This window comes from Carassius carassius, chromosome 46 (assembly GCF_963082965.1).
Source record: "Carassius carassius chromosome 46, fCarCar2.1, whole genome shotgun sequence".
Classification (NCBI taxonomy): Eukaryota; Metazoa; Chordata; class Actinopteri; order Cypriniformes; family Cyprinidae; genus Carassius; species Carassius carassius.
In genome coordinates, this window is record NC_081800.1 from 22,620,276 (window position 1) to 22,646,236 (window position 25,961).

The following is a 25,961-nucleotide window of genomic DNA, read 5'->3' on the forward strand; positions in this document are numbered from 1 at the left end:
TCACACAAAGAATGCCATCTTTTCCTCCAAAAATCATCATGAATATATACATACATATATATAACAGTTCAGTAAACAAGTTAATTAAGAGACTTGAGTTTTAGACACCATATTGCCTTTTTTAGCTCTATTTCTACAACAGAAAATAATTCCAAACACAGCCACCAAAGCACAGTTTTGCGTCTCTGAGCAACGTGACAGTGTTTCGTTCCTGAATGAATCAACCGTTTAAATGATTCGGTTCAATCGCAAGACTCACTTATTAACAGTGACTTGCTGACACATACTGGCCATTTTAATTTCACATTTAAAGTATCTTTTGATTTTTTTAAATAATTAATTTCTTATCATTTCAAATGAGTATTCAACATTTTATGTCTTGTATATCAAAACATTATTCATGCATTTGTAACTGCAGGTTAAATGCATTCTTGTCCTGCACTAAACAGTGTAATACATCTAAATGCCACTTCCAATGAATCTTCTGCATTTCCTCTGCATTAAAAGATGAGTTTGTTGATAATGATTTGCCTGGTAACAGCCCAAATGTTTTATTATTCTAAATAACTGATTCCTTTAATTAAAAACAACTAGTTTGAGATTAATAGACCTATCCCAGGGGTGTCAAACTCAGTTCCTGGAGGGCCGTAGCCCTGCAGAGTTTAGTTCTAACCCTGCTCCAGCACACATATCATGTAGTTTTCAAATAAACCTAAATGATTAGATTAGCTGGATCAGGTGTGTTTAATTAGGGTTATATCTAAACTGTGCGGGACTGTGGCCCTCCAGGAACTGAGTTTGACACCCTTGGCCTGTCCCATTTGGACTCCCTCCCACTGTTAAAATGTAACTAAGTAATTTTTACTCTGAGTAAAGTTTAAATGAGCTACTTTTTACTTTTACTTGAGTAGATTTTTAGACTGGTACTTTTACTTGTACTTAAGTAAAATTTCATTAATGTAATGGTACTTTTACTTGAGTAGAATATTTTTGTACTCTTTCCACCTCTGTGTATATCTAATTCTGAATACTCATTTCCCCAATATTTACATTTAGCTTACCTTTGCATAATCTAATGGTCACTTAAAGGTACAATTTGTAAGATATTTGCAGTAAAATTTCCAAAAACTACTAGGCTAGTGTTATATATTTTGTCCAGCTGATTACTAACAATATCTCTAATGTTTTCAACTACTTGAAAATCATGAGAAAATTCCCATTCTAAACAGTGACACGGGGCAGTGCAGTCGCCTGTCATTGACGTTAGTTACCCTTTGTTACCGCCTTTACTGACATAGAAACCACATGACAACAGTGTCGTGGACAAATGCGGAAGTAGCTTCGCGACAAACTTCAACTAGAAAGAGATGCTGATCTCGCTTGTGTTTTACTCGACATGTGAGTTGTTTTGATTCGTATCTTTACAGAAAACGTACGCTATTATAACGATCAACCAGATTAGTATTATTGGGCATACACGCCAAACGCGGGGCATCGCGTCTCGAGACCCGCGAGAGGACATGTCTGATCGCGTCTTTGCTTTGACTTTGTATGTAATCTACTTGCGCAAATCATTGAACTCGCGTTAAATCCATGATTTATCTTTCCATCTGAGTGATGGCCGTCAGCATTTGAGTAGAAGACCACAAATCCCATCATTCCACACGATTGTTATTGTTTTGATAGTGCGCCCTCTCGTGGCAGGTCCTACAACCCGAAAAAATTCTTTTAAAATACTAATAATTTATTAACACTGTTTAAGGTTATCGTAAGCAAATTTTTAAATAAATATCCATTTTTCATGCTGTATATTTTAGGCCAGAATTCACTTTTAGCATTTAAAACTTTTTAGCTTTTTATTCATTCTTTTTATTGTTAATATATTTGGACAACATATTATAGAATTTAAATTTGTATCATACATTAAATTGTTTTATATTACATATTATAATAATTATATTACAAATAATGTTTTTCAACAATATTAATATTGTTGCGTCCCTTTTTTTAATGTATGCATGCATCTTTTGCATTGTGTCCTGCTATTTTGTAGCACTCTTTTTCAACATTTCCACACCTCTTCTTAACTTTGAATGCTTTTGCTGCCTTGGATTTGTGTGTTTTGAAGTTGAAAATGTGCTATCATGGTCAATCATTGCTGTAACATCCATGTTCTTCACTTCTCTTACCCATGCCTTATTACTGGTAATATAGTAAATAACGATGCTGTTTTTCATTAGCCCATCATTTAGTCCACAATGCTTTATTTGTTTGTCACTTACACAACCCAGATTTCTTCCAGAACATTTGGGACACTTAAACAGAGATGGAAAACTGCAAATGAGTCTCCTCTTTGATCTCTTCCATCCATAAAACCTTTAATTAAGGCCGATTCATTGCTGAGAGCTGCTTTCTGGCCTCTGCGGCCTAGAGAAGAGGAGCGTACTGCATTTCTAAGTGCATACTTGTCTTCTCAAATGGCATAATTATTCTGGGGGATTATAATGGTGGGTCGTGGCTCACTTTGGTTTTTGAGTTGGTAATGGTGATAGGAAAATGTCACAAACTATAAGGACCATTGCTGTAAGATTAGCTTCAAAATGGTCGTATTATTGGATGTACTCACGATTCAAGTGTGTGGCCTCTTAAGTCCTCTCTGCATGTTGTGTAAGAAGCAGTATGGCTGGACACATGAAGTCTGAGGGGTCAAATTTCTACTAATACATTTGTAGAAATAATTTTTCTTGAAGTTGTGATTGTCATTATTTGTCTTTATCTTGCTAAATTTTATTATAAATTTCTGACTTTAGATTTCACAATGTGACTCTTTAGCTCACATTTGCTATCTTAATTCCTCATAGCTAAATTTCTCACAATATGATGAGAAATTAAGAAAGTCTCTCACAAATGCAACTTATTTTAAACTCATTGTTAAAAAAAAGAAAATACATTTTGGGCACAATCTACTATATATATATATATATATATATATATATATATATATATATATATATATATATATATATATATATATATATATATATTATATTTATTTTATATGTATTATAAGGTATAATCTCTCTCTCTCTCTCTCTATCTTATATATATATATATATATATATATATATATATATATATATATATATATATATATATATATAAATATATATAAATGTTTTTTTTATTTTTTTTTATACATATAGCTGTTTACCTTTATTTTGAACTTTGCACTGCATATGTAGCGTTGTGTTTTAAGGTTAATGGAAATGTCAATAAAATTACTGGATAATATCCCAGAAGAAAATTACCAGTAAATTTTTTGCACCGATTGTAAATATAGTAAAAGAGGGTGTTTCATGCAGCTTCTCATCTAATGCATGAAAAAGCAAGCATCACTCATGTTCCTTTCCTTAAGAATCAAAAATCTTTAGTTGTTTATTTGTAAGCACTTAAATATTGTTTAAAGCTTATGCAGTTAATGAATAGTTTAAATTTAAAATTCAGCTGCCAATCATTATTTCTCATTATATCATGCACACATTAGTTTACTGTAAAAAAAAAAAACAGCTATTGTAAAATTACTGGAAATTGAAATTGCTGTAAATTAAATTACAGTAACACTACTGTTAAAAAATACAGTAACTGGTTGGCAACCCTGCTGTCAGTATTTTACTGTCAAATCTACAGGTATTTTTTTAAAGTAAGGGTACAGATGAACTCATTAGTCAAAAGTCAGTTTACAGGGGTCCTGTTAACCTTGTTTGGTTTTATTTTCTGTATAGATATCCCTTGATCTTGATTATAAACAGTTTTACTGTCCCGTGTGGTGACGCAGCAGTTGGCTGCTTCTCTGACATTCATGTGAAGCACCTCGTACCTTGGCAGTCTGTTACCGTCTGCTATCTGTCTTCCAGTAGACGCCTTGCGTTACATAACTCACACCGGCGTCTCCAGCTGACGGGGCGCTTTAGCCTTCAGAGCAAAGCAGGAGGAGGAGGCAGGCCATCAGACAGGTCCAGTAGTGTGCCAGCCGTTCCAAAGCTCCAGAACAGAGGGATAAATTCACCGCTGATCTGAGGCATTCCTCACATTCCTCATAAAAGCCTGTACAAAAGCGATGCGTAAACATGCTCTTAGAAATCTCCACTCTGCCTATACATGGTAAACATGGTACAGTCCAGGTCAAGGGTCCTTGCTGTGTGGTCTTCTTTGAGGAAGAGTTTGATAAGGCTGCAGGACTGTGGGATTGTTGGTTGGGAACTGTAAGATTTTTTTTTACGGATCACTTATTTGTGTGATTTATATTGTATAAAGCCAAATACCATTGTAAGATTAGTCTCTCAGGAAATAATTTAGTTTAAACTCTTTTTATCTTTTTTTTTTTCATTATTTGATGTTTTTCATATTTTATTTTATTTTACAAGCAAAGTAGTATCTATTCAGTGAATATAAGAGCTTTTTAGCGTCTTCATTCTAAGCTAGTAGACAGTCTTGAAGCAGCAAAAAAAGCTTATAAAAAAACAATAACAGTTCCTACCATAAACTGAATTTTCTAGCCTGGACTTAAAAATATGCTTTTTCTCCACCTGTTTTATTATCTGCAGATGTTTTATCATCACTGAAGTGTGATACTTAGGGTTTTGCAGACCATAAGTATAAGGAATAATGATAAAAACAATAAGGTGGTTAGAGCGGGCAGCTGCTGCTGGTCAGACACTGGGGACTCACATGATTTTAGGTTTTGCCACAAGTTTTTGATTCATGACACCCTTGATTCAGTCTAAAAGGTTGGATAGTGAGGCATATTATTGAAGAGGGCACACATTTGAGCTGATTTAAAGCGACAGATCTCCAGATGGAAATGATGTTGGGAATCCCTGAGAGTAATGAATCTATAGGCAGAGAGGAGAATGGAAAGTTGTTGTTGGGTCGACTTCTACTGGGAATCACTGAAGTATGTGGCTGTGAACTGTCTTGAAATTCTCATCTGCATACAGACACATCGATCTAAATGCAAGTGAAATAATTAGCATTCATGAAACTAATATTATAGTGTGGTCAATTGCTTTAGTTTTGCATAGTGCTTTTAAAGGGATAGTTCACCCAAAAATTTAAATTAGTCCATAAATTATTTCCTTTTTTATTTTCTCTTAATTTCTCCTGTCTTTTATGTCCTGTCAAAGTTCTTTCATTGCATTAAATATCCTTTTAATGTTAAGTATCTGTTGAGACCGGTTTTGTTTAGTTTTTTTTTTGTTTTGCTTTGTTTTTAAACTTTCTTTTGGAAAGAAATTAAAAAATAACTGGAAAAAAAGATCAAAAGAACACCCTTGTAACCGGTGTTTATTTTTATATTATTTTTGTTATTGTAATTTAAAAAAAAAAAATTAATTTATTATTTATTTATTTATTTAGCAGAATAAAGTAGAGAAGTAAAAATCAAAAAAAAAAAAAAACTTTTAAAGGTGTAGTTCACCCAAAAATGAAAATTTGCAGCCTTGTGAGACACTTTTTTTTTTTTGGATAGGTGCTTTATATTTAACCTTTTTTCGACTGATGCATGTGACACTCGCTGAGTGGCATTAAATAGCTTGAAAGATCAAAGACAATTTTTTTATGGGTGAAGTAACCCTTTAATAAATGGTAAAACTGAAATGAATAAAAAAATGAATAAAAACAATTAAGATATTTAAAAGCAACAAAAATGTATAAAAATGTCAAACATTAATTATAGCACATCAAGTTCAGCTCTGCAAAAATGAGAAATGTTGCCTTTGCAGCTAGTTTTATAGTGGTTTTAGTTCTCCATTTAAACCCTAGATCCAAAATGACTTAGCAACCACATAGCAACTCAATTTATTATTATTATTATTATTATTTATTTTATTTTTTTTCAGAAAATGCAGAGTTTCACATTGGGTTCATAAGGTGTTTTCATTTATATGTGTGTGTGTGTGATTTAATGTTGTAGATGAGAAGCCCGCTCAGGATGAGGAGTGTGTGGTTTGCCAGCACCCAGACTGCAGCGAGCGCCGTCACGCCTCAAAGGTAAGAACCACACAGCAGACATCCGTGTGCATACAGTATGTAAATATTAAAATATATATATATATATATAATTCTGGAAAATAAAAAAGGTAATTAAGAAATACTTCAAAAACTGTAAAAACTATGTACCGTATTTTCCGGACTATAAGTCACACTTTTTTCATAGTTTGGCTGGTCCTGCGACTTATAGTCAGGTGCGACTTATTTATCAAAATAAATTTGACATGAACCGAGAGAAATGAACCAAGAGAAAACATTACCGTCTACAGCCGCCAGAGGGCGCTCTATGCTGCTCAGTGCTCCCGTAGTCTACACTGAGAACATAGAGCGCCCTCTCGCGGCTGTAGACGGTAATGTTTTTTCTTGGTTCCTGGTTCTAAATAAATGCGACTTATAGCCCAGTGCGACTTATATATGGTTTTTTTCCTCCTCATGATGTATTTTTGGACTGATGTGACTTATACTCAGGTGCGACTTATAGTCCGAAAAATACGGTACTGTAAGTGGAGTTATGTAGTTTGGTTTGGTCAGTTTAATACATCATTGCCATATAAAACAATTAAAAACTATTGCAACTATAAAATCTGTTTATATATATATATATATATATATATATATATATATATATATATATATATATATATATATGCGCGTGTGTGTGATATTCTAGTTTCACTCCTTACTTCTCAGAGCGAGTGTCATAGCAGACACCCAAATCCACCATCATTTTATAAATAATACTGTTTTTGTGTCACGGAATGTAGTTTTAAGATAAAGAATTATATATATATATATATATATATATATATATATATATATATATATATATATATATATATATATATATATATATATATATATATATATATATATATATATGTATATATATATGTGTGTGTGTGTGTGTGTGTGTGTGTATAAATTTAGAAACATAACTAAAAAGCTCATCAAAAGCTACATTACGTGCATTATAAGTTGCATTATATAACAGAATTCTTTATCTTAAAACTACATTGCAGAGGTGGAAAGAGTACAAAAATATTCTACTCAAGTAAAAGTACCATTACATTAATGAAATTTTACTTAAGTACAAGTAAAAGTACCAGTCTAAAAACCTACTCAAGTAAAAGTAAAAAGTAGCTCATTTAAACTTTACTCAGAGTAAAAATTACTTAGTTACATTTTAACAGTGGGAGGGAGTCAAAAATGGGACAGGCCAAGGGTGTCAAACTCAGTTCCTGGAGGGCCACAGTCCTGCACAGTTTAGATTTAACCCTAATTAAATACACCTGATCCAGCTAATCTAATCATTTAGGTTTATTTGAAAACTACATGTCATGATATGTGTGCTGGAGCAGGGTTAGAACTAAACTCTGCAGGGCTACGGCCCTCCAGGAACTGAGTTTGACACCCCCGGGATAGGTCTACTAATCTCAAACTAGTTGTTTTTAATTAAAGGAATCAGTTATTTAGAATAATAAAGCATTTGGGCTGTTACCAGGCAAATCAGTATCAACAAACCCATCTTTTAATGCAGAAGATTCATTGGAAGTGGCATTTAGATGTACTACACTGTTTAGTGCAGGACAAGAATGCATTTAACCTGCATTTACAAATGCATGAATAATGTTTTGATATACAAGACATAAAATGTTGAATACTCATTTGAAATGATAAGAAATTAATTATTTAAAAAAATCAAAAGATACTTTAAATGTGAAATTAAAATGGCCAGTATGTGTCAGCAAGTCACTGTTAATAAGTGAGTCATTGCGATTTAACCGAATCATTTAAACGGTTGATTCATTCAGGAACGAAACACTGTCACGTTGCTCAGAGACGCAAAACTGCTTTGGTGGCTGTGTTTGGAATTATTTTCTGTTGTAGAAATAGAGCTTAAAGGCAATATGGTGTCTAAAACGCAAGTCTCTTAATTAACTTGTTTACTGAACTGTTATATATATATATGTATGTATGTATATATTCATGATGATTTTTGGAGGAAACGATGGCATTCTTTGTGTGATTTTGATTTAATATATGAAATTATATAAATATGTGAATTTTCTGCCCCTATATCTTTTTGTGATCATTCTAAATGCATTTTAGGAGACTGAATCACACAGTGAAAGAACGCAATATAAATGCGCGCGCACATCATTAAAACAAAAATAGCACACTCCTCACCACGGTCTTTTTGGCTAATTTGTGCAAAACCTCTTGCTAAAATGTCAAAGCTTCATTTTAACCACCAATGCAACGATGCAATTATTTAGCTTACCTCTACATTCTTGTGAAGAGTTGATGTCTTGTCGAGATTTTATAAGCTGCTAGTTTGGTCTTCCTAGGCAAGTACAGCTTACACTGCATAATAGAGCATACATATGGCCAGGGGTTCACTTCATTTCCTTCGAGTTCAACTTCAGAATATGACGGGGTTTCGTTTTCAGCGGTGTCTGCACCACTAACGCCTGTTTTGTCCGTCTGCATCTTTCTTGTGATTTTAGCGCTAGTTTGCCCTCCTGCCCATTATGTCGTAGTTTCCAGGGAGCGATTTTTTATTTTTTTTATTTTTTTTACTCAGTAATTAATGTGTTTTAAAATGTAGCGAAGTACAATACTTCAAACAAAATATACTTAAGTAAAAGTAAAATTACAGATTTAAAAAATTACTTTAAAAAGTATTAGTACACAAAAAAGCTACTCAATTACAGTAACGCGAGTAAATGTAATTCGTTACTTTCCACCTCTGCTACATTGTTATACAAAAACAGTATTATTTATAAAATGATGGTGGATTTGGGTGTCTGCTATGACACTCGCTCTGAGAACTGTGCAAGCGGAGTGAAACTAGAATATCGCATTCATATATATATATATATATATATATATATATATATATATATATATATATATATATATATATATATATATATAGAGAGAGAGACTATGAAAATTGTAGATTCACACTGAAGGCATCAAAACTATGAATTAACACATGTAGAATTATATATGGAATTATATACATAACAAAAAAGTGTGAAACAACTGAAAATGTCATATTGTAGGTTCTTCAAAGTAGCCACCTTTTGCTTTGATTACTGCTTTGCACACTCTTGGCATTCTCTTGATGAGCTTCAAGAGGTAGTCACCTGAAATGGTCTTCCAACAGTCTTGAAGGAGTTCCCCGAGAGATGCTTAGCACTTGTTGGCCCTTTTGCCTTCTGTCTGCGGTCCAGCTCACCCCTAAACCATCTCGATTGGGTTCAGGTCCGGTGACTGTGGAGGCCAGGTCATCTGGCGCAGCACCCCATCACTCTCCTTCTTGGTCAAATAGCCCTTGATGCCTTCAGTGTGACTCTACAATTTTCATAGTATGTATATGTGTATGTATATGTGTGTGTGTGTATGTATATATATGTGTGTGTGTATATGTGTATTGAAACGCAGTTCGTAAGTGGGGAAGATGGAGGTGGGAACCGGCGGACATTTAAATAAAACTTTAATGATAAAATAAACATAAAACAGCGTGAAAGCCCCTCGCGGATGACTGCGGTGCACAAACAAAACCAAAACACAAAATAAAATCCAGGCCTGGTCCTCTCTCATCCTTCAGTGTCGTAACTCCTCCTTTTTATCCTTCCGGAGCTCCTCCGTGGGACTCGGGACCGGTGAGTGGTGTAGGTGTCGCTCATTTCCAATTACTCCATGGGCCTCGACCCGTTTCCACGGCTCTCTGCCCTGCCCCACTCGCCACACTAATATTCTGAACAATAAAAATGTATAAAAGTCATAAACTACTTCTAAGTGGACTTACAACAGAAGTTCATGAGTGTACAGTACAATGCCTTTATGGACTGCACTTTTCATTCAGGATCTCTCAAAGCAGATGAGTTGTTTATTTGCACTCTATTGTATGAACAGAGAGTGTTGAGCTCATTTCATTTGACAAAGCCAGAAATCCAGCTGAGAGAGCTGTTACCTGTTGGTGCTTGCTAAGTTTAACTAATCATTCTTTTGAGAAAGGTAGCAAATATCTGTTCATGCAATGTCTGTGTGTGCCGTTCTCCAGCGCTGTGTGTGTCTGTGTGTGTAAGTGAGCACACGAGGGCTTAGGGTTTATGATTGTGTGTGCGGGACCGCTGTAGGGGGTCGTCCTGGAGGAAAAGCTCTCCAGTATTTGTGCTCGTCTGGCGCCCCGAGGTCACGGGCTGCGGTTATGTAAAGAGATTACAGCGAAACGTGCATGAAGGAGGAATGTCTCTTGTCTTATTGTCACCTTCGCCTCCCTCTGGGCCTTCATTGTTTTTATTACTTGCTAATATCTTAATTTTGTTAGCTTGTCTTGTAACATGATTGTTTATGACTTGTTACTCCTTGTTCTTGCGTGCTAAGCATTAGAGGAGAGAGGGTGAAATATTCTTTATAGCTTTGGGGGTTGTTAGATTTTAATGTTTTAGAAAGAAGACTTCTGCTCACCAAGGCTACATTTATTTGATCAACAATACAGTAAAAACTGTAATACTGTAAAATATTTGTACAACTTAAAAGAACTGTTTTCTATTGTAATATATGTTAAAATGTAATTTATTCCTGTGTTGCACAGCTGTATTTTCAGCATCATTACTCCAGTCTTCAGTGTCACATGATCCTTATATCCTATATATGATCCTTCTAATATGCTGATTTGATGCTCTAGAATCATTTCTGAATATTATTAGTGTTGAAAACAGCTCATCATTTTTGCGGAAGCTGTGATATTTCAGGATTTTTTTGATGAATAGAAAGTTCAAAAGAACAGCACTTTTTGAAATGGAAAGGTTTTGTAACAAGCCACTTTAAAAACTTTAACATTCCATATTTTTATATATATATATATATATATATATATATTTTTTTTTTTTTTATATATAAATTTATTTATTTATTTTTTTTATTTTTTTTTCTATTATGTTATAGTATTATTATAATGTGTTAAGTATTTAATATATACTAATAACTTTATTTTATAATTTATTATAAATAATTATATTTATAATCTGAAATCTGTAAAAATTTATAAACAAGCAAGGAAATATTCCAGAATATATTCAGAATATCTGATTGTAGTGAAACTTAAACTTAATGTAAAAATATTTGATTCTGATCATTTTGAACTTGTGTAAGTTTGACATCAAAGGCTTTTTCCCCCTACCACGTAGAAAATATGCACGCATGCATACATAGAAAATTATATATTATTAATGATAATATATATAAAAAAAGTTTTTTTTCTCCTGCATGTGGACAATTGTGTACTGTGCATGAGAGATCTTTTCAAAATGTGTTGTAATGCTCCAGCTGCTAAATTCACACAACTTACTCACTGACATATCTTAGCCCTCACTCCTCTACTATAAATATACAATTTCTATAGTCATCATTTTGAATTCCTTACACAATAAAAGCAGCTTTGTGTGTCATGACCCCTGCACTGCAGTAACTCACCCCGACCCCTAGGTGGAGGCAGAGAGACGGTGTGTGTGTGTGTGTGTGTGTGTGTCTGTGTGTGTTTGAGTGCAGGACAGGACTGAAAATAAATCTGTTGTCAAATCATTAGTGGTGCCTCCTGAGAAAAACAACCCATGACCTTAAGTACTGTGAAACTGTGCAGCTTGAGGACAGGTCTGTTAGCGTCTTGCTATTAAATGCTAAAGTCTAGCTAGAACTTGAAGACAAACACACTGGTGCAGATGTCTGAATCACTGTCTGTGTCAGCTCTTGCTCTCAACAGTCGCTAATGTTGCTCTACAGGCCTTCTGACTGGTTTAAGGAGGATTATGTTTATTTATAGTCTGCTGTAGGAATAATTCAAGACAAGACAAAGGTTAAATGCATGTCTTAGATGATTTGGAAATTACGACAGTTTCGAAAATTCTGTAGTGTGCCGTTAGGGTAAATGTAACCTAGTCGAAATCTGCCGCTTTAACCGGGTAATTATGGAAAGTCTTGGAGATGCTGCCTGATGGTATGGCACATGCTTTGAAAATTCAGTCAAAATTCAGTCCAGTTGATCCAGTGTTATTTTAGTGGCTCTCATATGGTATTTTATTTTTTAATATTTTCAAATAATGTTATATGCTTGTCATTGTATTAGTTTTATTATTTATATATAAAGATTTATTTCAGTTTTATTATTAGAAATTTTAGTAATTTAATTTAAAATAATTTATTTCAGTAAAATATATTTTATTTTTATAAATTGTTAAACTTTATTTAAATAACTGAAAATTATTTTTAATAGTTTTAATATTTATTTTGCGTTATCATTATTATAAATATTTTTATTTTTATATAGCTTAACATTTTTTATTAATATTTTTCATATATTTATTTTGCATTTTATTTCAGCCTTTTCAGTAATCAAAAACTATTTTTATTTTTCGTGCTTTTATCATTTTTATTATTTTTTATTTCTAGATCGCTTTAATTTCAGTTTTAGCAAATCTAGTACTTAAAATTATTCATTTCATTTAGTTGTCAAGGCAGCATTTTTAATTTTCTTTTTAAAATTTTGTTTTAAGTTCATTTTTTTCAACTCTATTTCTATTATCAAAAAAGATTTTTAATTGTTTTAGTAATAGTAATTTGGTTATGTAATTGTAATTTTTACTGATATTTTTATATAGCTGTAATTTATTTGTATTATTTCTCATCTAATATTTATATTGCATTTTATTTCAGCTTATGTTTTAATTTACCTTTTTTTTTAGTTTTATATTTTTTTTTGTGTGTGTTTTAGTACTTTTGTTTCTATATAGCTATTTTTTGTAAGTTTTAATAATTTTAGTATTTCAGCTTAAACTTATTTCAGTTAGTTAGCAAAAACAACACTTTTCTGATCCTATTCCCCCCCTTTTCTGATAAAATAAACAAATAAATGGCTAATGGGACTCTGGAGTCTGTCTGTTTGTCTTTCCGTTTGTATCTTCTGGTATCTGATCGTGTTTCCGTGTGGAGACGGGGCCAGTCTGAGCATGTTTCCATCACTCAGAGCCAATTACCTCTGTTTGCTCCCCAACAGGACTAGACAAGGTGTGGATCACCAGAGAAAACCACCCAACCAAAGACAAACAGCTGAAAGCTCTCTCTCTCTGTGTGTGTGTGTGTGTGTGTGTGTGTGTGCTTGTGTGCATTTCTCTATCCCAGTGGGGACTTAAACCTAAATACACACTGACTCTTGGAGACTCGTGTCATTGTGGGCACCCCATGGAGAAACAAGCTTGTAAATCACACTTGTGTGTGTGTGTGTGTCAGGCACAGCAATAGATCAGATATCTACCCTCACTTACTCCATAACACCTCATCCTTGTCAAAATCAATCCTCTGCCATCCCGCCACCCACTCAATCCCTACTCTCAAAGTTTCTTTCAGGGAAAGTGTCCCCGTTTCCAGATAACTCCAGCTTGTCCTTCTGTTTCCTTATTCCGCTGTTAATCTTTCCCGAGGCATGCTGGTGAGTGATGAAGCACATGCCGTCTTTTCTCATTTACATCTGTTCTTTTCCAGTTCTTCCTGTATACGGCCAATAAATATTTAGCGTTTCCTCACTCTAATGATTCATGGGTAACTCTGAGCAGTGAGTGGTTTTATAAAGGATCATGGATGGCTCTCTTTAAGATCCTGTAAGGCAATGGCATGAAGGCCATACAGACTGTTTAGACCATTGCTGACTTCACGTTTAACCTTTTGGCTTTAAATATTTGAATCCAAAATGTATTGACTCCCTTTCATGTTGTTTCAAACCAGTAAGGTGTGAGAATTATTATTATTTTTTTCTCAATAAATCATTTAACTCCGTTCACACAAATGATTTGATCAGAATTTGATGATTTAAAGCTGATTCGATTCTCTTGTTCAACTCACTTAAAGAATTTTGCCACAAATCTATTGTCTTTTGGCTTTTAAAATTTGTAAATGAACCCATTTTTAGTTTGATCTTTTTAATGAATTCTTTTGTTCCAGTTCAGTTCACAAAAAGGATTTGATCGTGAATTGAACTTATTCTGTTCTCAAGTTCATCTCATTGAGGTTTTCAGTAAATAATGATTTATTTTCAGTCTTTTTGTCCCCCAAATATTTAGATTTAATTAGTGAATTAATCTTTTTTTTTTATTGTGTCTTTTCAAATAATTATTTGATCCAATTCAGTTCACATGAATGAGTTGTTCACGAATTAAAAAGATTTTTGGAAAATGATGATTTAATTACTTTTTTTGTTGTTGTTATTATTATTATTATTATTATTTTTTTGGTCACTCAAATGCTTTGTATGGTTTTTGAAATTTGAGAATGAAATTTGTGGATTTAGATTTGGATCTTTTTAACATTTGACCCAGTTCACAAAAATGATTTGCTCTTGAATCAGAATGATTCAGTTTTCAAGTTCTTTTTTTTTTTTTTTTTTACATTTGACCCAGTTCACTGAATTATTTTCTCATCACTAGAAGTGATTAAGTTCTCAAGTTTGAGTCAACTTTATATTTTCAACTAAATATACAATTTTCACCTGTCTGTTACACAGTTTGATCCAGTTCCCAAAAATCACTGATCAGTTCTCAAGCTTATTCACTTCTTTTAATATTAAATCATTATTGCTGTCTTAAATTACTGCTTTTGAGTTCCACAGAAGAAAAGTCTGCCAAAACGACAGATAAATGATGAGAATTTTTAGATTGTAAATTAATTTTATGGCTGGTTTTCCACATCCTACTTATTTGATATTTATTTCTGAATGTCACATTTTACACATCACCACTTTAAACAATTAAATTTGAAGTTCCATATTGGATGTTTTGACAGGTCTTTCTGGCAACGTATGGCTTTGCACTCTTCAGTGTGTGCTTTCTGTCATCGGTGTCTGAATTGTAAGATGTGTGCTCAGGTCCCCACAGATTGTAATGCCATTAAATAACCACCAAAAGCATAAATATAGCTTTAATGGACAAGCCAATGGCTCATAAGATGAAATGAGCGATTGAAGGCCCAGATGAGTGGTTTCCTTCATGAAGGAAAGGGAGGATTGCTTTACTGTTGCGTGGTGCTCATTGACCGCTCGCCATTGGAGCGTCTGCTGGCATGAAGGCCGGTGTGGTGAAGAGGAAGAAGACTGGGCATTAAACCTGCCGGTCAGAGTGAGATAATGGCTTTTCAATGCCGAATGCACATGGTGTCTTTTGAGCGCTGTGCGGGAATTTCACGGAAACCACACAGGAGACTTTTCGTTCATCTGTTATGACATCAGCGGATTTGATTTCGTAAATGATGAAGATTTGACAACTTTTAATCAGTGTGTTTATCAACCTCTGCGTCACAGTTATAATAGGCGTTGTGTGTTAGCTGGAACTGTCTCCGTGTGAGGTGTTTTTGGACAGGTTTGCACACCTTCTTGGGAAAGAAGCTGTTGCGTAATGTTTGTTTCTTAGAAATGGACCATTAAAAGCCTGCCTGCATCCTGCACGATGAGTGCTTGTTTCTCTGGTGTTGGAGAAAATCCGCTCCGAGATCTTTCCAACAAAACCTAATAAACAGAAATACTATTAGTATGAGATAGAAATGTGACCTACAGAGTTGCAGAAATTTGGACTTTGGACAAACTTTGCATTTGCTGTTTTGCTAAATGTATTTAGGTTGCGGAAAACATCCAAAATGAGCACTTGCCAAGCACTTTTTTTTTTTTTTTTTTTTAAGTTGGATCTTTTAAATGAATTATTTGACCCAGTTCATAATGATAGAATGATTTAGTCAGATTTTTCATTTGTTATTTTGTTAAATGGCTTTAGGTTAAGAGGTAAAAAATTAGCACTTGTCAAATGCTTAATTGAATCGGTTGAATCTGACTGATTCATTTCTCAAGTTTAACTCACTGATTCACAGATTTTCCAAACATTAACTAATTTCAGTCTATTTGTATTTTTATCTTTTTTTGTTTATTTTTTAATTTTTAGTTGGATCTGTTCATTGAATCATTTGACCCAGTTCACACACCAGTGATTTGATTATAATTTGTTTAAACTTAGCATTAGTTTTATTTGAGTTTTTTTTAAAGGGGCACATAGTGGTCTACCGATATGTGTTTTTTGACAGCCGATGCCGATATCCTGGAAAGCAGGGGGCCGATATAAAGCCAATATGAATTTTTAAATTATTATTATTAAAATGTAAGAATTTTATTTATAAAAAAATACATTTGTAAAATAAACATACTTTAGTATTTTTCACAAATACATTTAAAAAAATATATATATATAATAAAAAAAGGTGGAAACACTGTAATCAACGGGGCACTCAGTATTCTGGGAGGTTTTTGTGCACAGGGAATAATATTTATCAAATAAAGTGGACAAATAGTGGGCAAATGCATAAAATGCAGCATTTTCAATCATGCTAAATCAAAATGCAGTAATTATAATTTGATCCTCAATGTTTTTCAGTTCATTGAAATTATCCTAAAGCAACAATTCTAAATTCTAAAGAGATTGACTATTTATACCTTAGCAAATCTATTTATTCATTTATTGAAAAAAAAAATCAACAAAGTTTGTTTGATTGGATTGTGTATATTAATTTTTTTAATCTAATTTCAAATCAGCTTGTACCCAATGTTTGTGACCTGTAAACTGCTTTTCCGAAGTGTTTAGAATTAAGAATTTGGTTCCAAAACTCTATAAATCCATTTTGATTAATTTGAGTAAAAACGTGTTTTCTTTTAAAATTCAAATCCAGATTTAGATTTTCAAAGATTTATTTTAAAATTAAAAATATTTTCCCCAAAATGCAATAAATCCATGATACGTATTTTTTTCAAAGGGCAATACATCCGTTGAATCAATATAAAAGTTATTATTTCATATTGAAACTGAGGAAAATACACAACATAGTAAGTTGATCCACATTTGACAGCCTCTGAACTTGGTCAATACTAATCTTATATACAGTCACTGGACTAAAAATACATTCACCAGTCATCGCTTCCAAAATCAATTCAACGGTTCATCTTGTTAATGCTATAAATTAATCACAGCAATAAAATGCAATTTCATCATGAACAACAATAACACATTAGACCACAGAAATTCCAAAAGTGCATTCATCTTTGCCATGTTACATTCATTTAGTTGACTAGTGCTATGTGCTGTATTAACAAACATAAATGGCATTAATAAAAATACTAACACGACAAGCTTCGCAATATCACATTCATAATCAAATGCAATTCATCTAATAAATTCGGTTTGTCAGGCGTGAAATCACTGGTAGTTTTACAAATAAGATGCGGTTGACACTAGCACTTTTCCTTTTCTTGTCTTTAAAAAAAAAAAAAAAAAAAAAAAAAAAAACCCTACCTATGCGTTCTATACTAGACTAACTGAGACTTGTCATGGCACTTGTATACTGTTGTTGTTCTCTTGTTGACCTGACTGCTTCTATTGTTCTCATTTGTAAGTCGCTTTGGATAAAAGCGTCTGCTAAATGATTAAATGTAAATGTAAAATGTAAATGACACACAAGCAGGACTGGCCTGCGTCCTTGTGCAATGACAAAAATGACTATATTGTGTGTGATTCGCGTCAGCTGTGTTGAAGCACTTGTGCTGTATCTTCTCTATTGCTTTGCCCGGAGCACCTGATCCCCTCAGGTAATTGTATTGCTGCTGTCTGCATGCCTCTTTAAATATAGACTCTTTTAATTGAGGTAGACTACAGGGGTTTCTGGAGGATGGGATGCTATTCCCCAAACACACACACACACACACACAGTCTCTTATGTAGGAACCTAATTGTAGAGGACTTAAGTAAAGCTCAGCCTGATTTACTTTGAATGCCAGAGGAACAGTGAGTTTTGTTTAGGAAGCTTTGGAACCTCCGATTCATTCTAGTTTACTAGTAAGAGTCTGTGTTTGGCAATAAGAGGCCGTAAAAGTTAAATGTACATATAAGGAACAGCTGGAGGACCAATTTGCAACTTATTAGATCAATTGGCAACATGATTGGGTATAAAAAGGGTCTCTCAGAGTGGCAGTGTCTCTCAGAAGTCAAGATGGGCAGAGGATCACCAATTCCCCCAATGCTGCGGTGAAAAATAGTGGAGCAATATCAGAAAGGAGTTTCTCAGAGAAAAAAAGATTTTGAAGTTATCATCATCTACAGCGTATATCATCCAAAGATTCTGAGAATCTGGAACAATCTCTGTGTGTAAGGGTCAAGGCCGGAAAACGATACTGGATGCCCGTGATCTTCGGGCCCTTAGATGGCACTGCATCACATACAGGAATGCTACTGTAATGGAAATCACAACATGGGCTCAGGAATACTTCCAGAATACATTGTCGGTGAACACAATCCACTGTGCCATTCACTGTTGCCGGCTAAAACTCTATAGATAAAAAAAGAAGCCATATGTAAACATGATCCAGAAGCGCAGGCGTTTTCTCTGGGCCAAGGCTCATTTAAAATGGACTGTGGCAAAGTGGAAAACTGTTCTTTAGTCAGACAAATCAAAATTTGAAGTTCTTTTTAGGAAACTGGGACACCATGTCATCCGGACTAAAGAGGACAAGGACAACCCAAGTTGTTATCAGCGCTCAGTTCAGAAGCCTGCAGGGAATAAATGCTCAGAAATGCTAGACAGGCTAAACAAGACTTCGCATTGAGGGAGTGTTTGGCTTCGGCTTATATAAGGATTGGAATGAGGAACATTTACGCATAAATTTTGTATTTGTTTTTCTCATGTCAGCATAAGTTCAGTTCCCAAAAGGTATGACGGTTCTCCAAGCAAGTGCAAGGGCTTCCAAATGCAGTGCTACGTCTGCATCAACCAGCAACCCCTCACTTATTAGACTGATGAGAGTCGTGTGGCGTTCGTCTGCTTGCTGCTCACCGGTAAAGCCTTGGAATGGGCTACAGCGATGTGGGAGGGTAATGGCATGTCTTTCCCCACTTACGACTGTTTCATTTGCCAGTTCCGGGATATGTTCAAACACTCCACCAGCGAAAAGGAGGCGGGAGATGAGTTAATCATCCTATGTCAGGGTCACAGCACCGCTGCCGAATATACTCTGGCCTTCCGAACACTAGCTGCTCAGACGGGCTGGGATAATGAACCTCTCCAGCTAACGATCGATCACCCAGAAATTCTCTGAACCAGAACCAGTGCAAATCGGCGCCACTCAACTATCCATAGAGGAGCGTGAGAAATGCATTCGACAAGATCTCTGCCTATACTGCGGTCAGGCTGGTCACCTGAGGGCTTCCTGTCCCACTTGGCCCCCTCGTCAGGATTCCACTGCGGTGAGTTCAAGTCTTCATTCATTTGGCGTACCGGTGGCTATTAGCACAGGAGGGAGGATATTTGAGACCATAGCCATGATAGACTCTGGGGCTGCGGGGAATTTTATTGATTTGTCTTTCGCTGAAACTCATAACATTCCTCTCCTTTCATGTGAATCCCGGGTGGCAGTGGCAGCACTAGATGGTCGACCGCTGGGTTTAGGGAGAATTAAATACATAACGCCAGAGATCTATCTTCAAACCGGGGCTCTCCACACCGAATCTATAAGACTGTTTGCCATTGAATCACCCCCAAAACCCCATCATCCTAGGACTACCCTGGCTAGAGAAACATAACCCACACATATCATGGTCAAATCAAGAGATCGTTCAGTGGTCAAAATCCTGTCATGGTCATTGTCTTGTTTCATGTCTACCATCCACTCATTCCCAGGAGGAGGAGCTCAGACTCTGCGACCTCTCAGGTCTGCCAGTGGAATATCAGGATCTATCTGAGGCCTTCAGCAAAGCCAAAGCTTCCTCCACACCGACCCAGCGACTGTGCCATCGACCTCATCCCAGGTTCTACTCCTCGTAAGGGCAGGATTTTCCCTCTCTCTCAACCCGAATCGGCAGCGATGAGAAAGTATATTGAAGAAGATCTGGCCAAAGGCTTCATCGTACCATCAAAATCACCAGCTTCAGCTGGGTTTTTCTTCGTCAAGACGAAGGATGCAAGCCTTTCGGCCATGCATTGACTATCGGGCACTCAACGAGATCAGTGTAAAGTTCCGCTACCCATTGCCCCTGGTTCCTTTGGCCCTAAAGCAGCTCCGCAATGCCAAGTACTTCACGAAATTAGATCTATGTAGTGCCTACAAACCTGATTCGCATTCGCAAAGGGGACGAGTGGAAGACGGCCTTTTCAACAACATCCGGGCACTATGAGTATCGGGTTATGCCATTCGGACTTGCCAACAGTCCTTCGGTGTTCCAGGCCCTCATCAATGATGTCTTCCGGGATATGCTTAACCAATGTGTCATCGTCTACATTGACGACATCCTAATCTACTCCGAATCCCCTTGAATCCCACATCAAGCAGTTCAGAGCGGTCCTTCAGCGACTCATCCAGCACCAGCTCTACGCTAAGTTACAGAAGTGTGAGTTCCACCAAACACAGATTTCTTTCTTGGGGTACGTAATCAGTGCAGAGGGTGTAACCATGGATGAGAAGAAGGTACAGGCAGTGTTAAATTGGTCCAGACCATCCTCAACCAAGGAAATGCAGCGTTCCCTAGGATTTGCAAACTTCTATCGACGCTTCATAAGAAATTTCAAAGCAGACGCCCTTTCCCAACAGTTTGATCACCTTCCCAAGTCTAACTCTGTCGAACCCATTCTCCCCTTCACAGTTATCCTAGCACCCATCCAATGGGACATCATTACCGAAATCTTATAAGCTCAGGTAAACGACCCTGCTCCTGCTGAGTGTCCACCCGACTGCACCTATGTTCCTGCCGAACTCCGCCAATGAGTAATACAGTGGACTCATGAATCTCCCAGTGCTGGTCATCCAGCCATCAATGCCTCCATAGAACTTGTGGCCAAACACTCCCTCTCTAGCATTTCTGAGTGTTTATTCCCTGCCTGTTTATCTGTGTATTACCTTGGACTGTTCTGATTCTGCCGATCCTCTGCCACCTGCCCTACTGACCCTCTGCTTTGTCTCTGACCTGCCTATTGTCTGCCGCCTGCCCTGATTCAAGCCTGGTAACCGATCTTGATTCTGATTGTCTCTGATATCCTTGACGCTGTTGTCTGACCCCTGCCTGGTACTTCTATGTTTTCTAAATAAACAATGCACATGGATCCGAATGTCTCTGACTCGACTCCTCATTACACTATCATTTTTAGGCTTCCTCCTTTCCCTTTTTAGCATTTTTGTCAGATATCATATCTCCTCCTCAAGAATCCATTAAATCAATTCACGTGAATTGATTCATAGATAAGCTTCATCTGAAGATGTCAGCAAGACAAAGCAGCAGTTTATGTGCATTTTTGTGTGTGAGCAGACCGAGCACGGGGGTGTTTATCATAAACACACAACGGGTCTTCAGTCATGACTGTCAACAAGATTATATCTGATGTCTATCTTCCTCATTGAGACTCCAGCAGTTAAGTAGTCCCACAAACACCCTCAGGGTCTAAACTGCGCCTACATTGGAAGAAATTACATCAGGGATAGAAACATTCACCTTGTATAACACACGCGCACACACACCAGCTTACGGAGCAATTAGATTGAAAGCACCCGCGTCCAACAAATTCTCCCAGAATGCAGGAGGACGATGCAGTTTGCTCCATCGCAAGAATAGAGGACATCGGTTTGTTGTTCTGATGTATAGAGAAACATGCACACATGCAAACACGCATGCAACTCTGACCAGCTGTCGGTGAGTGCATCTAATGGCATGCCAGAGAGCCGTTTCTTGTAATTATTTGTATTTATATATTTTTTTTCCTCAATGTTTGTTCATTTATTTTTCTTGGCTATCATAGATGCATGAGTAATTCTTATGTTGCCATTGATGGTGCGTGAGTGTGCAGAAAGTTCAGGAGAAAATTGCATGGAATTTTTGGATCTTGATGAGTAGTGGGAAGCGTTTAAACATGTTTAAGTAAGTGGGTTGAGCGTGCAGGTCCGGACTGGGGTAGGACGGATATGTGCAGGGATTTGCCACTTTCTTTTCCCAAACCCAAGCTCAGTTTTCTTTTTTGTACTTAGAAAATTATAAATTTACAGAAAGTATTATATACATTTATATTATATATATTTACAGTACATATACCATGTGAATAACATGGTACATGATTATTGTAGTCATTAAGTACCACGGTCTTCACTATTTTATTAGACATGTACCATGGTAAAATAATGGTGTTCTTTGAAGAATTATTATTATTATTATTGCGTTAGAAAATTTAATATTGTGACAATTAAATAATCCCCATATATAATCATATAAAATAAAATTACTATTATCTACACTTAAAAAAATTAAACGTTAGGTATTCATACATAAGATTAGTATTAGTTGTATGGCTTTTGATGTATGATTTACATGCATAATTATATTTCAGTGCATATACTACGGCAAAAATTCTTTTTGCTGTAGTATATACTGTATAGAGTAAAATTATTATTATTACTGTAATAAGAGTGGCCAAAAAAATCTAAAAATTAAAACATCCTGATGCATTATGGTAATGAAGCTCTGGGGTGAAAATCTGCTTAATTGTCATGAAAATTTTAATGCATAAACATTCTTTATCTTGTTGTAATTTTTTTACTTTTATTTCATTTTGCATTTTAAAACAGTTTATTTAAAAAAAAAAAAAACATGATGTAGTTTTAAACATATCTGTAGTTCATATTGATTTATATTTGTATATGAATGTATTTTTATATATTCCTGCATGAAATATTGACCTTTCTGAGAATTAGCTCTCCCTCTCATGTCATTTCCAGTTTAGAGAGAACACTAACTTTGAATTTTATAACACTATAGCGTTGCTTCTTTCACTTCATCCTAGACTCTCTCTCTCTCTCTCTCTCTCTCTCTCTCTCTCTCTCTCTCTCTCTCTCACTCTCTATCTTTCTCTTTCTCTCGCCCTCCCTCTTTCATGTATGTCAGTTCCTCCTCCTATTTCTCCCCTTAAGCTATGGATAGCAGTGTTGCATCACAAAGTGGAGCTTGAGTCGGCTCTCTCAGCGAACTTGACTGAGTTTAAGTTGAATGCACGCAGCTGCTGGTGGTGAGTTTTCACTTCTGTCTTTACTACATATGTCTCTGGTTACCCAGCAGATGGCTAGACATAATGTTTCCTAGGGTTTCCTTCTTAAATGTCTGTTTTATGTCGTTTAGACTACTTTAAGTATTATTTCAAAGCATGTTTATGAAAGTTGCGGACGTATGCTAAACTTTACAAGTCGTTGTCTCTAATTGGGTTTAAGCTCGGCAGAGTTTTCACTATTGCAGCGGTTTGTGAAAATTGTGGTTTTTATTTTGTTTTTATAGTAAACTAAAGTACGAAAAACTGTTAGCTAATTTTCTTCATGGTCGATTTTGTCTTAACTTTACGTTAATTCCGTCTCTCTCTCATAACCTGTTTCTTGTAATTAATATTCTTGCTCACTTCTGTGATAATGGTGGCTGTTTTCCAGGTGTGGGTGTGAACATGCACATTTGCTTTTGCTGATGCTACATGTTGAAACACACACTGAGGAATGTTTCTTGTGAAAAAGTGAAGTTAATTAGTCTTCTTTAGCGTGGATGGACTTGTCCTTTTGGACATTCTTAGCTTTTTTTTCTTGAGATTTTTCAATAAATGTAAAATTGATTTAATGAACATCTGCTTTGCAAGACTTCTAACTTCATTTAGGACACTAAAATGTGGAAAACTACTGGTAGAAAGTAATTTGGAGATGAAAAAACTTAGCAACAGACATGAAACCTTGAGACCTATGCCAGGGTTGGCAAACTCTATTGTACCGGAGTGAACTTTGCTTTTGGAGGTAAGTGATTGTGCAGTGGCTTTCATGTGAACCACAGGTTTAAACTCAGAATTAGTCAATCAAAGAAATTTTAGTCCTTCGATGGTGACCAAATAAGCTTTCGATGTTCTCAGTACATAAGTGTGGAAATCCCACACCATACCACAGAGATTTATCATCAGCTTCTGTGAAAGGGCTGGTTACCCGGACTCTTTGTGGCTGGTCTCCTTTGGTCGGTGCACTAAAACCATGAAATGACAAGAAGTTTGTCTGAATGTGTGCTTTTGGTTTCTCCTGCTTGGTTGTTGAAGCTGCAGGTTAATTCAAGAACTTTTAAAGGGTTCGACCACTGGGGACCTCCATAATGGAGCTTGTTTTGTCAGTACAAGTTTAAAAGTAAAGGTTCTTTATTTGCATCTATGGTTCCATGAAGAACCTCTAACATCCATTGAACATTTCTTTCTAGAAAAAATGGTTCTTTTAAGATCTGCTCACTGAGAGGTTCTTTTGGAACTTAAAATGGTTCTTCTATTGCATCACTGTGAAAACCTCTATTGTTGAGTTGTTTGTGTTGGCTCAACCATATTGATCTATAAAGATATGCTTCAGTTAACCTGAAAATTAATATTCTGTCTTAATTTACCTTTATCATTCCAAACCTGTGCGACTTTCTACTTTGTTTTTCTGAGTAATATATTTTGATGAATGTCCAATACGTTCCATTCATTTTGATTTCAAAGTTTTAACATGAACAGACTAATAAACTTAATGTGATGCATGTCAGTCATACATGAAAAAAAAATAAAAAAAATAGGTAGGATTTCTTTAATAGTACTAATATTAACTATTGCTTGTTCCACAGCTAGCCGTATTTTAATGATGGCCATTTGATGCTTTTTTTATTATATGATTAGATTATTGAAATAAACCAAATTGGTGGAAGTTTTATATGCAATTCAAATGCATGAATCTTAAAATGAGCCTAAATAATTTAATATGTCGGTGATTTTTGTTCATAAAATCAATGCATATTGTGACCAGTGCTTGTCTATCTTTAAAAGACTATAAAAATAATCCATTTGATAGTTTTCTGCTGGCTGAAAGTCTTTGGTTTTTGCATGTGTCATAATCCTGCTATAGCAGCTCATTTTTGGTAAGTTTAGACTGTGGTCATTGTATTCTGAGATGCATGTAGACCACTTTTGTGGTAATGCGAATTTCCCTCTTAATTGTTCCGGATGTCCACTGACCCAAGACTGTGAACCGTCAGTCACTAGCCTCGGTCTGCATACTTCTGCGACTTCTTGTATGCTGGTAATTTCCTTTCTTTAGACCCGTTTAATCTCTTTTAGAGATGAAAAATGTCTTGTGTCTTTGTTTGGAATTGAATACTAGCTCACTGCATACTGCACAATATGTATTGTTTCTGAAAATAGTGCCGATTATGCAGGTAGTGTCCAGCTATCAACGTAATTTTTGCAAGTTTGTGTAAATTAATGGCATTTCTTTTGGAAAATATAATCTTGAATAGTGTCTTATAGTCAAAGCTGATTTCTGATGGCTGCATTTATTTGATTAAAAATACGGTCAAAACTTTTTCATGTTATGAAATAGTATTGCAATTTTTAAATAGCTGTTTTCTATTTGAATATATTTTAAAATGTAATTTATTCCTGTGATCAAAGCTGAATTTTCAGCTTAATTTCTCCAGTCTTCAGTGTCACATGATCCTTCAGAAATCATTCAGATATGCTGATTTGCTGCTCAAGAAACATTATTATTATTATTGTTATTAATCTTTTTTTTTGTTTTCGTGCTTTGGCTTGGTGGTATAAGAGATTTTGTGGGAAGGTTTGGAGTGGATAAAATTATTCCTTTACTATAAAAAAAGACTAAGCTAAAAAGCATATGGACTCACAGTTCGTTCAAAAGATGTGGCTTTCTGTTTTTAGCAGAACACAGTTTTTAACAGAAAACAAAGCATGGTGAACCAAACTAATATAATGCTCCCTTGGTTTGTGTAAATGCTTTTATTATTTTTTAATTCATT

The 25,961-nt window shown here is 35.3% G+C and overlaps 1 protein-coding gene across 11 annotated transcripts in view; it reads left to right on the top strand.

Annotated features, from left to right (window-relative positions):
• Positions 1-25,961, top strand: part of LOC132129683 (pleckstrin homology domain-containing family G member 5-like) — a 74,477-nt gene that overhangs the window by 12,475 nt on the left and 36,041 nt on the right. For 5 of the 11 annotated variants that reach the window (XM_059541337.1, XM_059541339.1, XM_059541338.1 and 2 more), the window contains one exon: positions 5,972-6,048. In XM_059541337.1, coding sequence (XP_059397320.1) covers positions 5,972-6,048 — 77 coding nt within the window. Of the gene's footprint in view, positions 1-5,971; positions 6,049-21,633; positions 21,810-23,050; positions 23,173-23,700; positions 23,933-25,961 lie in introns of those variants that run through there. The other 6 variants (XM_059541342.1, XM_059541344.1, XM_059541343.1 and 3 more) reach the window with 4 other exon arrangements.